The sequence below is a fragment of the Carex rostrata genome, chromosome 27 (genome assembly GCF_964058835.1).
Source record: "Carex rostrata chromosome 27, lpCarRost1.2, whole genome shotgun sequence".
NCBI lineage: Eukaryota > Viridiplantae > Streptophyta > Magnoliopsida > Poales > Cyperaceae > Carex > Carex rostrata.
The window spans coordinates 765,455-779,171 of NC_135944.1; the positions used below are offsets into that span (position 1 = coordinate 765,455).

A 13,717-nucleotide genomic window follows, 5' to 3' on the forward strand; every position below is an offset into this window, starting at 1 on the left:
GGCTGGACATTTCCAGTTCAATAAAATTGAGACTATCAAAGAAGCGAAACATAGAACAGATTTCCTACTCGCTTGTCACGTGCAATATTATCTGCCGCCTCACCAACCAAAGAGACGGAAAGAATTCATATCACCAAAGTTAACTCAAATTTGGTGTTTATATCCAGACCGTCTGATCTGATTAAGCACGAATATTATAGGGTCCCGTGCATTTTACCTCGGATCAGATTGGCCAGGATTCTGATCGGACGGACCGGATCTAAACACAATATTTGAGTTACTTCAGAGGGTTCGAACTCAAAGGGAAACCTCGGACCTACTTTGGTTCGATGGGCTGTAAGTCCGTCCGATATACTTTAGGATCCGTGCAAACTGCTTTAATATTTGTGTACCATTACCTCAATTTCGTGCGTGCGGATCTCAAAGCGGATTGACGGATTTGGATCCGCTCTAAGGAAAAGGAGATATTCTGTTATATACTGAGAGAAAATGAAATAAAAAATGTAGTATAATAGTTTCTCTATTTATTGCGCCCTTCTCTACTGATCTCTCTCACTCTTTCCTCTCTCTCTCTCTCTCTCTTTTCGAACTTCAATTCCAATTCCAGTCTAACAAATTCGACAAAACAAAGAAGAAATATCTCAAATTACTCCTCATGAATCGCAGTTCTTCAGAAATTTTCTTCCAGAAGTTTCTGGAAGAGGCAGATGGACCTCCATTGTCAGGTGAAGCTGATCACGGGATAGTAGATGATGTAGTCGAAATCAAGGCGTCTCAGCCGTTGGATCATCCACCGACAGCTGATGTTGATCCGGGGCAGTATGCAGTGGTGCTGAAGAAGAAACTTGACATGTACTGTGCAGCTGTTGCCAAATCAATGGTATGAGATTTCCATTATATTTCACGAATTTGTGCATGTTTTTGGGAATTGGAACTGTAAAAATTATGATTAAATTATATTGGCTCTTAAATTAGAGGCATAATTAATGCTGTCCCATCACAAACTGTTCGATGTAGACTTGATGCATATCTGTTTGATGTATAATTTATGTCGATTATGGACAAGGAATTCAAATTAAAAAAAGTGCCTTATCCAAATTTGGTCTTCTAAGGTCTGCATCCAAAAGATAAGCTTAATGCCAACATCAAACAATTTTGGAAAAAAAGCTTCTTGGTCAATAGAATGTCTCTATCAAGCAACTTTCCCCAACTTTGGGAAAGGCATCTTTTGTGGTCTAATTTGAAAGGCATTATATTTGTTGGAATTTGATGTGATTGGAACTTTTGGGCTGGTGGTTTAAGAATCAAGAAATTATTTGTAAGGTCTAGTGCTTGTGATTTTAACCGATAGAAATAATTAATATGTAGGGTTCGAAAGATGCTCCGCTATTGGGTTTACAACCTTCTACAAATGGTACTTTATTTATAAATATGTAAATTCAGAGCAGATGTTACATGTACAAAAAGGAGATTCTTTCGGTGGGTCTCTGTTGGAAACCAAAACCATCTCTTGAAACATTACCTATTTCTTTCAATTATATTATTATGATTCTTTTTGGGTGACTATTGGAGTATCTCCACATATCTTTACATAATGTCTTCATAATGCGGCATGCATCCAGCACATGTACTCTTTATCTTACCAGTAACTAGCACTGCTACTCTGTCTTACCAGTAGATTTCTGTACTACTATGCTGGGGTTTTGGCCTGATGACATATATTTTTCAAACTTCTATGTCTTTCTCAACTATATTTTTATAACAGAGGCTGTACTGAGGATTAACATCAGTACTAATCTTAGTTGTTTTCTTTAACTCTGTTAAATTATATATATATACCTACATAATTCAGGGGTTGGCTTAACATCGGCAAACAGTTGTTCGTCCAAGGAGCTGTCTAACGAGAATGAAGAAGACATGGAAGGATACAACGAGACAACTGACGAAATGGACCCCACCAATGCGAAGCGAATGAGGAGGTAAAACGTCTCCAATAACTTGGCTAATGGATATTGTAAACACGTGCCCCTAGTTCTCGGGAGTTGATATTAGCACAACTTTAATTACTGCTGACACAACTATATGTAGAAGTTGTAATGCAATGACAATTTCGCCCCTTTGAAACTCTATATATTTTCGCTCTTCATCGAAAATTTTCTTAATTATTTACTTTCCTTAAATTCGTTTTCCTCTTCGCTAAGAATTATCAAAAGGACAAAAGAAAGCAAACATTAAGCAAACTTACAAGATAAGGGCCGGTCTTTTTCCTGTTAAGTCAGATTAGAGATCGCTGATTTTTTTTAAAGAAAGCATAGTTCTTTATTGCATTATGGTTATTTTTTGTTTTATAAGTTCCGTCTAACAATTACACTTTTCAATCTGATGATTTGACTTTGATGGATACTATTAAAATTATGGTTTCTTGTGCTGGATTTCTTTATTGATTTTCTTTTGTGATTTTTGCTTTGTTTATCAAAAACTTCCTAATGTGTTCGAGTGTCATTGTTGCAAAAAGAAATTGGTTTGTGTTTGATCGGGTGGTGTCTAGGTTGTCAATCACCCACAATAGTTGAGTTACAATGTTTTCAACACGCAACTAACCAACCACAAGTTGAAAATTATCGAATCTGTGTAATTTCTAGATAATTAAGTTTTTTTGTGGGTTTCCAAAAAAAGTTTGATAGAAATACACAAGTAACAGTGAAATACATAAAACAATATAACTAAATAAGAAAAACATGCTCCAACTAAACAACTTTTAATTAAAAAGATTAAATAAAAACAAAATAACACGTACTATTTTAGTTATAAACATGTAAATTTTTTGAAGGTTAGTCGAGTTTCATTTGACTCATTTTTGTATTATATAATTCGCTATTTGTTGGGTTAATCAAAACAATCCATATATAATCAATTAAAATCTTAATTCATGATTAATTTAGTTGGATGGACCAATCGCATTGGTCAGAATCTCAAACTACATAAAATGGAAGTTAATATAGGCTGATGAACTAAAACCAACTTATGGCTAGAAACGACTGTATGTCTTTAAGATTATATGTTATTTTAAGTATTATTTTATATTTGTCTTATTAAAATTGTTATTTTGTTTTATCTATAATTTCTAATAGTGTTGATTTGTATTTATTAATCATTAGATTGGAAATATTAGGTCTATAATGAATGTGGATGAATTCATTGAGGAAAGAATTATGGAAGGGCAAAACTGTCCAATTAAAAAAATACAGTTTGTGTTGTGTCTGTAGTAAACGATGTTGTCTCAATATCATCTCCCCTAAACCTCATACTATCATATATAAGCCTCAGGGTGAGACTTTAGGTTTTTATAAGAAAACACATCAATATCGCATATCTCCTTTTAGTTTCTTCAAATGTACCAGAACTGTCCGTTTCTCCCTCCATTCACTGAGAAGGTATGTGAAGATAGTTCTTGTACATTTGAAAGTTGTTTAATTCAACAAGTTTCTGTACCAGTTCTGGTACATTTCAATGAGATGTCAGATGATATCTTGGATGTCTGAATTGGTACGATGTGATAATTTTTTCTTATTGTGGTGTATACATGATATTGTTCGTTTCTCATGGGAGTAACAATATTTGGAGGTTTTGCTAGGTGCACATGAAATTTTTTTTGAGTCCAAGCAATCACGAGTGACTTTTCTAATTTCCATTTATTTTTTAATTAGAATGCTTTCTAACCGGGAGTCAGCAAGGCGGTCTCGAAGGAGAAAACAAGCACATACGAATGATCTCGAGGCAGAGGTCTTAATTACAAAATTATCATCAAGTTAACATCTATCTAATTCTCTTTTCTTCTCTCTCCTTTTCTTCCGTTATATAAATGCCATGTCTTATTTTGCTATTTGTATAGGTCTTACAATTGAGAGTTGAAAATTCATCTCTGTTAAAGCGTCTCACCGACCTAACCCAAAAATACAATGATGCCTCTGTTGATAAAAGAGTACTCAAAGCAGATGTTGAGACCTTGCGAGCCAAGGTGAAACCCCGACTTTCCTCTTCTGCATTTTTTTTTGGTTGAATCATTGCATTTTGATTTCTGATTCGGAGTTATCATGAATATTTTCATTTTTGAGATTTGCATTTCATGTCAGTTAACAAGAGCAGTTATTTGTAACAAAAACTACCCTTAAATAAAATAACCACTATAATTACAAGATCAATTTTATTTTTTTATTTTTTTTATAGCAAAGCACTTCTATTTTGAAGTTTTGATCTGTAGGTGCGCAGTTTTGTTAGTTCGTCTTGACCTTGTTTTATATGCTTGCACTTACGTTAGTTGGTACTAAAGAACTCTCTTGCAGGTACATTTGGAGGCTGTGTAAACAGCACTTGTATTTATCTGATGACCAAAGTTATTCAGTATTTCCTGGCTGGTGTTATATAAATATGCCAAGAACCACTGAAATTTGGGCTGTCAGATCGGTACTTTAAATTTTGCTTGCTCAATAGTCAAAAGTTAGTTCTCAACTCTACCCTTTTTGTTTATTTAGTCTTTTGCTCGAGCAAGCCGCCAATTTCTGCTCTTGTATCTCATTTCTGTGTCTTTCAAATAGAATTCGTACTCGTAGCATTTTAGCATTTATTAAGAGAACTACTGCAATCAATGAATCGCTAACAACCAGGAATTTTATTATACTAATGTGTACTAATACCATAACACTTGATCACTGAACCAACAGGATACTGTACCAGTTGAACCATTGCAGGTGGTATGGTAACACTTGCAAGATATTTTTATAAAGTAAAGTTGACTGGCTCTGAACATCCTGCCTGAATCAATACATTACCTTTGCCAGAAATTTAAAGAATGTGCAAGTAAATAACACCTGAACCGTTTAACGCCCAAATAGCTGATCTGAACCATTCAACATGATCTCCATATAAAAAATGTACTTGCAGACTAAATTTATATTTTTTAGAATTTGTTTACTATTTTTTAGATAGGTAGAAATCACTACTTTTGAATGGTCTAGAATTTTTAGATCAAGTGATGTTATACCAATCTAAACAAATAGTAAAAAAATTCTAAAAAAATGTAAAAAATTGATCTACAAGTACATTTTTTATATGGAGATCATGTTGAATGGTTCAGATCAGCTATTTGGACTTGAGAAAATGGAGATACTGATCCATAGTATGGACCATTATTTGCTATACATAATACAAGGCTATTGGGCTGACTCTGAATTAGGCATAATTACAGAATTTGATCCAACTGCATCTAATTACTGCTAAATAAAGCTTAAAAAGGCCACTACCAGGCCAGCCCAGCCTTTTATCATGCCACATATCAAAATTGTGATAGAACAGTAATTAACTCAGCATATTCATGTTCAGGTCAAGATTGCCGAAGACACGGTCAAGAGAGTAACCGGTACCGGATTGGGAGATGAGTTATACTGCTCCTTCTCTCTGGGCCCACCTGACAGAACCTCTAATGGGGCTGTACCAGCTAAAGAAGGTGTCACACACTTCTTTCGGGAACCTAATAACGAGTTTATAGGCCATTCTGATATTGATGCAACTGGTATAATAATAAATAGATCTGATGCAAAGATGGGTAGGACCCGCTCTTTTCAAAGAGTCGCAAGCCTGGAGTGCCTTCAGAAGAAAATGCGTGTCGGATCGAGTCCCCGTGAATGAATCAATGGGATGCTGTCATGCTAAATGGCAGTGAAGTACCTGATAAGCAAAACTAGATATGAGATTATCATTGAATTATATATTGAGTGACAACAGTCCGTATCCTGTAAAATATCTCAACTTTTTGGTTTATCTCAAAACTGGGTCAACAGCTTTTTTTTCGGTGCCTATTCAAATGCACCGTAAAATGGATTGCTTTAAGATTCGTGCTGAATGGTTCAGATTTTGCACAAATCAACTCAAAGTTTGAGATATCTCTGAGGATGCGAATTAGAGTGACAATTGCCCATGTCATTTTATTTTTGGGCTATTTGCCCGTGTGGTTATATTTGTGCAAGCTGCTAGTTTTGGATACTATTCATGCTATATATTAAATATTGCTGCAAGTGAATGTATATTGGTTCAATGAAAAAAATTTCCTATCAATTCGAGTTACTGAATTTTAATCTATTTGATGCAAAGAATAAACATTCTTGATGCTGGCTGCAATAGTCAGATCAGTTACTGGTACATTGACAGTATCAACTAGCTTGGTACTGGCACCACAGGCAGTGAGAAATTTTTCTAAAATTAGTGGCTGGCATTTTTTCTTAAACAACAAATATTTTGGATCCATAAAAAATTTCGGCTCCAAAGTTTAAATCGAAACTTTATTCCGGATCCAAAGTTTGGATCCGAACTTTTTTTCGGATCCACCTATGCCATCAAAATTTGGATCCACCTATGTCATCGAAAAGCTCCGGTACTATTTATGTTTTCCTTTAATATTTAATAATATTTTCTAAAAATAAAAAATTATCACACACGGCTGGTACCAATGATAGTATGTGTGACTAAAATTTCTAAATGTGAGTCGGTACTGTACCTGGTTAGTACCATACTTGTCAAATTTGAAGGGTTCAGATTACATCTAGTCTAACATCTATGAACAGTTTGGATCAAAGTTCATGATTCAAATAAGTGTCCAAAATCTGATCTGTTGATTTAATAGATCTGATTAAAGTTGTCACTGACAACAGGTTGTTATTTTAAGTACAGATTGTAGATTAGATCATGTGACCCTTATAAATATCTTCTAAAAGGAAAGTAAAGAGAAAGGTACTGTTCTCCTTTTGAGGTTGGTTTAGTTGCAACAGAGGGAAGCATGAGGGATCTGGCATTACCTTTTTCAATTAAGCAAAATTGAAAAAGTTTACTAGACATGAATATATTAACTTACTAACAGCTCAACTGGAACTGGTTTGTCTTAAAAGAGAGATATATATATTTTTTCGATGCACTAAATGGAATCGAATCATTGTTTCGGTTCCTTTTAGACATTTTTTTTTAAAAAACACATCATCTATTCGGTTTCTTCTATAACATCAATTTTTTTTCCATCTTTACGGTTCTTTACAAATTATTTAAAACATTTCTAGATAAATAATTTCTGCTGGTGATAAATAATTTTGCTTCTAACAACTACTCTTTCCAGGTCTAATTTTTTAGCAATTAAATAACATACACAGAAATATAAGTATATTTTTCTTTTGTTAATGAAATTGATAGTAAGTACTTGCCTAATACTTTAATAAATAACTTATTAAATAAATAAACCATAAATTTAGATAAGGAATTAAGGATAAGTACAATAAAAATGACAAAGTTGTGAAAAATTCCTGATTGATGTATTAGCATAATAAAACAAAATGATGTATTTGGAATTACTCTGCAACTAACATGTAATAATTACCAATAATTAATTAGGTATGTAATTATTACCAATGATAAATTAGACACTACTATTTTTTATTTTTTTTATCTATGTAAATTTCTTGGAGAATGATTAAGCTAAGCATGTCTCAATCCTAAAGTACCTTGTATAATATATTATGGACCGTCTATATATGGTAATGGTGCCTTGAAGCAATATCATTTGTCCTTTCCTGAAAATGAAATTGAATTTATATAGGAAGTTATGATCACAGTGCATAGTTTCTGTAGACACAAACAAAAATAATAAATTTAATCTGTCTTTTCTCTTTGGACTCTTTTTGGTCCCCTCCTTTAGGTAGGGCTAAAATTGTAAACTTAACTCTCTTTGTTATGTATCATTGCAAAATTCCTATACATTATAAGATGTTTTTATAATAATTTTTTATGCTAATTTTTAATATGACTATTTCTTTATAATTTTTAGGATATATGGGAATTGCATGATTAACAAAGAAAGAAATTGCTTTCTATTTCCCACTTTAAAATATTATGAATTCCCATTTGCTATATGTTACTTGTTAATAATTTTTCAGATACTCTCCTTGATAATACTGATATTTTCAGAACAATTTATATCGACTTATTCTCAGCAATAGTCGTCTTTTACTCTCGCGAATAAACATATTCTTGCAGTTTTCTTATAAGATTATGTACGAGTAAAAAATTATATTCTTCTGTTTATTTTACTTTTCCTCCATAACAAATCAAGTACTCTGCTTTTTAATTTATAAATGTGTGACAAATCTTGTTAGTGCGGATTTTGATGCACTGGTCTGGATCTTAATGCACAAAATAGACAGCAATATAAACTCTGCACAAATTCAAATTGTATAAGGTTGATATTTAACATAACAAATTCATATAAAATTTGACGTTGGTAAGCTTAAATCCTGTGAACCTCATATATACTTTTTATTTCATTAATTTGACGTTTTAAAGTGTGAATCATGTACATTGTTTTCTTTATTATGTGTGAATTTTATATAAATTTGTATTAATGTTACATCGAACACTTATAAAAACAAATTGAATATGATTAGTGTTTGTTTAGTGTGAATTAAGTACTCTGCTTTTGAGAATTATGTAACTTTCATCACCTGGCAAACAAAAATATATTTCTGAATTTTTTTTTAAATATCTTCACACCATGGTAGATTTTTTTTTTTTTTTTTGTTTCGCCAAAAACACACTTAAAAGTAAAAAAAAATCATAGATCATATCTAGGATATTTTTGACAACCTGTTGCTGTGCATAAATGTGTGATTAGCAAAATGCTGCCTGTCCCTGTTATCTAAAAGCAAAAATGGGGTACCAATTATTATGGACCGAACAAAATGAGGTGCTATTTCTCCAAAGGATTAGTACTACTGTTGGGTAAAAATTTCATTATATTATCATATTATAGGGAATCAAAATATGAAAACATCAAAACTGAAACATGCACATCAATGTTTCAAATCATATCAATTAATTGTTTGTGGAAGAAGAATCTAAAATTTGGTATAACAAAACATCAAACACCTAAGTATATATATTGGGCCCTATTAATTCAAAAGAACTCACAACTAAATTAATAAATTGATGTAAAAAAACAAAAATTGTCTCAAAATAAACAAATAAATAAATAAATAAAATGTGTACGGCGCTCAAAACCATGATAAGGCATGTCTGCATGTGTGGTGTCTCTATCCTCATTGCATACAAATAAGGGACATGTATGGCCCATTTAAGATCATGTGGTCATGAAAATGCCTAAATTTTGTTGTAGAGGACCAAAAGGCATATGGATTGGGGAATGAATCTACAGTTTTTTTTTTTTTTCTCATTTTTAGAAAGAAGAAAAACATTTCTTTAAAATAATTATAAACCTATTGATTTTTTCAATAATATTAAAGGAACCATATCAAATATGCAGTAGCTTTGAAAATTTGCTAATGAATTGTATAACATATTCAGTGCGGTTCTTTAACATGCCACAACATTGCACAATTCGCCACACAGTTTGCTACCCTATATAAGAAATGACAGAGATATATATTTCCTACATTGTAGCGAAAGGAATTGTGTTGTGCAAAATGAGTATGCAGTTTCTTAGAGATTGTGTAAGAAACTATTGGGTACGTTTGAATTAAATAAAGAATAGAGCAAGAATAGAGTTAATCTCAAATTTGAAAATAGTATTTAACTCAACTTTTAGTTGGATTAGTAGAATAGTGAACTGACTCATATAAAACAAACAAAGAATAGTAAGTTAGTGTTATTCTTGTTTCATTCAAACGCATCCACATATATATTTAATGCAGTTCCTTTCATGTCAATATAAAAGCATAGTCATTTTTCTGAGTCTCTAAAAGGTATAGAGTATATATATTTTTTTCTAAAAATGAAAAACTTGGCATAGGAATAGGGGAACGAATCAGTGAAGATATGATAAATTGAAATGAAAACTTGATGCATGCAACAGCGAACAGTTAGGTGGAGGTGGACCTAATATATATATATGTAGGCAATGCTTGGCTCATATTCTTTATAGAAGAAGATATTATTAGACCGTGTTTAATTTGTTTCTCTTTTACTCAACACACCGTTCTGTTTATCTTTTTATTAAAAATGGAAAAGATGACACAAGTTTATACAGTTGAGACTTGAGACATCACAGCTGATCGACAGTAGAGAGTAGAGACCCATCAATTGAAACGCGCGTACCATAAGACAGTACAACCAATTTCAGTTCGATCGTGTTTACACTTGGGCTGCAGACTAATCAAACCAAATTAAACTTATTTTAATTTGAGTTTGAATTTGAATAAGATTTGAACCGAATTAGTTTGATTTGTTTCATAACTAACTTCAATCGAACGAGTTAATTGCAATTTTTTTTCGAATCGAAGTCAATAAAATCACGAACTACGAGATTTTTTTGGCAGCCCTAGTATATATACAGCGATAATTAAGGAAATAAATCTAATGTTATTCTTGAGGAATTAAGCGAAAAAATTCTAAAAAGAGCTGTACTGTTAAGGATATATTTGGATGGGAGTTAGAATAGTGAAATTTGAGATTTATATATGAGAATAGAGAAAAAAAATAATGATTTCTATATTAGTGTGAAAATTGTGCTATTCGGATTAGTAAAATGTTGTTTTGATTGTACATTTGCAATAGTAAATTACTGTAACCGAGAAATAATAGTATTAACAAGGTATTAATAAAGATAGAAGAAGTGATTTCAATTTTGTCATTTCGGAACTGTGTTGGCGGAAATCTGAAAAAATATATTTTTTCTTTATCTTTCTTCACACTTCTGAATGATAGTTATTTTAATATTTACAAAGAATAGAGAATATCAACTATTTTAGTTAGAATAACAAAAATATTGTTTGAATGCGCATTGCTATTTCGAATTGCTCCTATTTTTGAATAGTCTCTAATCTCTATTCTTGATACCCTTAAGTAGAAAAGGATAAGAGAGTACAACCAATTTAAAAAAGCTTAAGAGTGTATGAAATTGAGGTTAATTAATTGTAAGGTAAAATTTAAATGATGTATAACAGGAAGGAAAAAGAGTATGCTCCCATTTTTGTGAAAGGTAAACAAAAGTTTACTGGTAAACAAAGTTTAATTAGGGAACTAGAACTGAAGAAAATTTCTTTTGTAATAATGATAGATAATTTAAAAGATAATTAAATGAATACTTTTTTTTGTCTAGCCTAGTGCAAGACTACGAACTAAATAACCACTGTCATCTCGAATTAAATATGTTAATAATGTACTAAAATTAAGGGAATTCTAAAATGTAGATAAATATTAATAGTTTATTACTATTAATACTAATAACACGAATATCACTTAAAATAAGAGATTCATACATCACCCGGTCTTAGCAACAATAAAAATAATTTTAAGTGAAGGTTGAATTATAATTTTTACATATAATGTTATTATTATTTTTTTCAATATTTGTACTATACCTTTGTGCTCAATTTCTTTTCAACGGAAATATCTTTGTGGAATTTGCACAAGAAAATATATTATATGTATTTCTGTAAAAAAAAAAGACTCTTGAAAAATTCCATATAATTTCTTCAGATTTTATAGACCTTGCTAGATAACTTATTTGTGAGTCCGGCTAGTATAACATTGGTATTATATGACACTAACTTCAAAATCAATTAAATAAACTTTAAACAACTAATCCAAACCGTTCAAACTAATTTACTTTATGAATGATGCGTTTACATATAATTTTTTTTTATATTTTCGAGTTATTTTCATATCAAATCAAGCAGTAAAAATGTTGGAAAATGAATGTATTAAAATTAACTTAAAAACTTGCACATTTGACCGCTTGACTTGATACTACATAAATTCAAAAAATTATAAATTTTGATGTAGACGCACAACTAATGAAGTAGATCGGTTTGAACGGTTTGGATTCACCGTTTGAAGTTGATTCGATAGGTTTTGGAGTTGATGTTATATAGGCTGAAATAACACTAATGTTATATTAGCCATACTCCTTATTCATTACGGATCTTTACATATATCGCATTCACATATTTTGCAATAAATATACAGTTGGCTTTTTTTACATTTACTTTTTAGGTTTGATAGATTAATTAGTATGTTAGATTTTTTTTTTTTTTCAATATTGTACTCTGATCACTTTGTGCTCAATATTTTAATTTGTTAATGGAAATATCTTGTGGAATTTGCACAAGGAAATATATAACATGTGTTTTTGTGTAGAATTTTCCATTAAAATTCCACATAATTTCTTTAAATTCAAGAACTTGATAGATAACCTATTCATTACGGAACCTGTTCATATATCACATATTTTGAAATAAATCTACATTTGGCTTTCCAAATGCTATGTTCATTGAATAGAATTTGTTTGACTTTTTGTTAAGTAGTTCAATTTTTTTGTGAGGTCTTAGAATAAAGACACTCAAATCAAACCAATTCCTCTTTGACATGAGTTGTCTTTTTGCATATACATCGCTTTAATTTGGGAAAGCTGCATTGCTAAATCCAGCCAGGAAACAACTGTAATTTTTTTTTCTTCTTCTTTTTTGAATTAGGTCCTCTGGAAATAATAACAGCAAATATAGAGGTGTGTTGTGCATATTTATGCATATGCATGTGCAAGGACATGATGAATTTATTATACAAAAATATTTCTTACATTTTGTGACAACTATAGTGATTCTTATTTTTTTTTAAATCAATGTTTTGAGAAGTTTTAAAACCATATTTTATGAAATTTGAGATAAATTCATTAGATATTATTACTCAAAGGAACCTTGAAAGATTTAATTTTTACATAAACACCACAATATCATCATATGTGTTGAAAGTTCTTTTATTTGTTGCACACAACATTTGTATCTGACATGGCCAATGTTGCATTTTTTTTATAAAGTATATCAATACAATTGTCAACTGTTGCCAAAATAAGTATCAATATAAGTTATTTTATATTTATTAGACAATATATTTTTCTGTTGACTTATGTGCAATTCCTAGTGAAAAATGTTGATTTATTTTTTACTGATGATTTCATCAATTAATTTGCATCACTATTCTTTCGTTTCCTCTTTCAAAAAAGAAACTAGAATACATAAAACAAATAATTTGAGATAAACAGCACAGTTATACTCACTCTGCCTGACAGGTGTCAAATCAAAGTCAAAACAATAAACCACTAAAATAATAAATAATAAAATAAAAACTAAATTGTTTTAAGTAAACAATGGGGAAAAAAGATTGAAAAACAGTTCATTTTTTATTTTTATTTTTGATAGATCATGCAACATAAAATATACTTCTTGACATAATGAAAGAACAAAATTTAACACCTTAATTGCCATTAACATAAACTCCGTAATTTCTAAACAACCTATTCCAAGTTAAGAAAAAAGAAGAAGGGTTCGTGATAATCTTGACGAGCTAGCAATAAAAAAACAGCATCTTTCTGAAAATAAAACTCTCACAAATTAAACAAAAGTAGTACTAGAATGGATAGTCTTCTGAGAAGTCATTGTGTTATGATTCCGATTGAATTTTATTTCTAACCTACTTCAATTTGTTTGAGAATAAAGACTTTGAAGTAGAAAAAAAAATGGCATTAACATAAACCCACTGAATCATGCCTTCTCTAGTTAATTAATTACAATTAGCACAAATCAAATCTGCACCAAAATCCAACATCAGCACAAAAGAGATACTGATCAAAGCATATATACCAAACTAAAATACCAATATTGCAAATCAA

At 30.9% G+C, this 13,717-nt stretch overlaps 1 protein-coding gene across 3 annotated transcripts; it reads left to right on the top strand.

Moving 5' to 3' along the window:
* Window positions 1–517: 517 nt before the first annotated feature.
* Window positions 518–6,111, top strand: LOC144544871 (light-inducible protein CPRF2-like). Of its 3 annotated transcripts, XR_013508351.1 has the most exons (7): window positions 518–880; window positions 1,369–1,414; window positions 1,853–1,979; window positions 3,708–3,783; window positions 3,893–4,018; window positions 4,344–4,497; window positions 5,380–6,111. XR_013508351.1 is itself a non-coding variant. In XM_078293406.1 (6 exons), exons 1-6 carry the CDS (start codon window positions 656–658, stop codon window positions 4,362–4,364), a joined length of 621 nt encoding a protein of 206 aa, XP_078149532.1. In that variant the 5' UTR covers window positions 518–655; the 3' UTR covers window positions 4,365–4,606. The 3 variants fall into 3 exon arrangements, 2 of the variants coding, with proteins under 2 accessions (XP_078149532.1, XP_078149531.1); XM_078293406.1 differs by lacking the exon at window positions 5,380–6,111 and having other exon boundaries at window positions 4,344–4,606; XM_078293405.1 differs by lacking the exon at window positions 4,344–4,497 and having other exon boundaries at window positions 533–880.
* Window positions 6,112–13,717: the final 7,606 nt, after the last annotated feature.

What these genes read in the sequence shown, in the direction of transcription:
- LOC144544871 (XM_078293405.1), top strand. Translation starts at nt 656, where the DNA reads ATGAATCGCAGTTCTTCAGAAATTTTCTTCCAGAAGTTTCTGGAAGAG. An exon ending in TTTACAACCTTCTACAAATG is followed by an intron (nt 1,415 to 1,852) that starts GTACTTTATTTA and finishes TACATAATTCAG; the next exon opens with GGGTTGGCTTAACATCGGCA. An exon ending in TTGAGACCTTGCGAGCCAAG is followed by an intron (nt 4,019 to 5,379) that starts GTGAAACCCCGA and finishes ATTCATGTTCAG; the next exon opens with GTCAAGATTGCCGAAGACAC.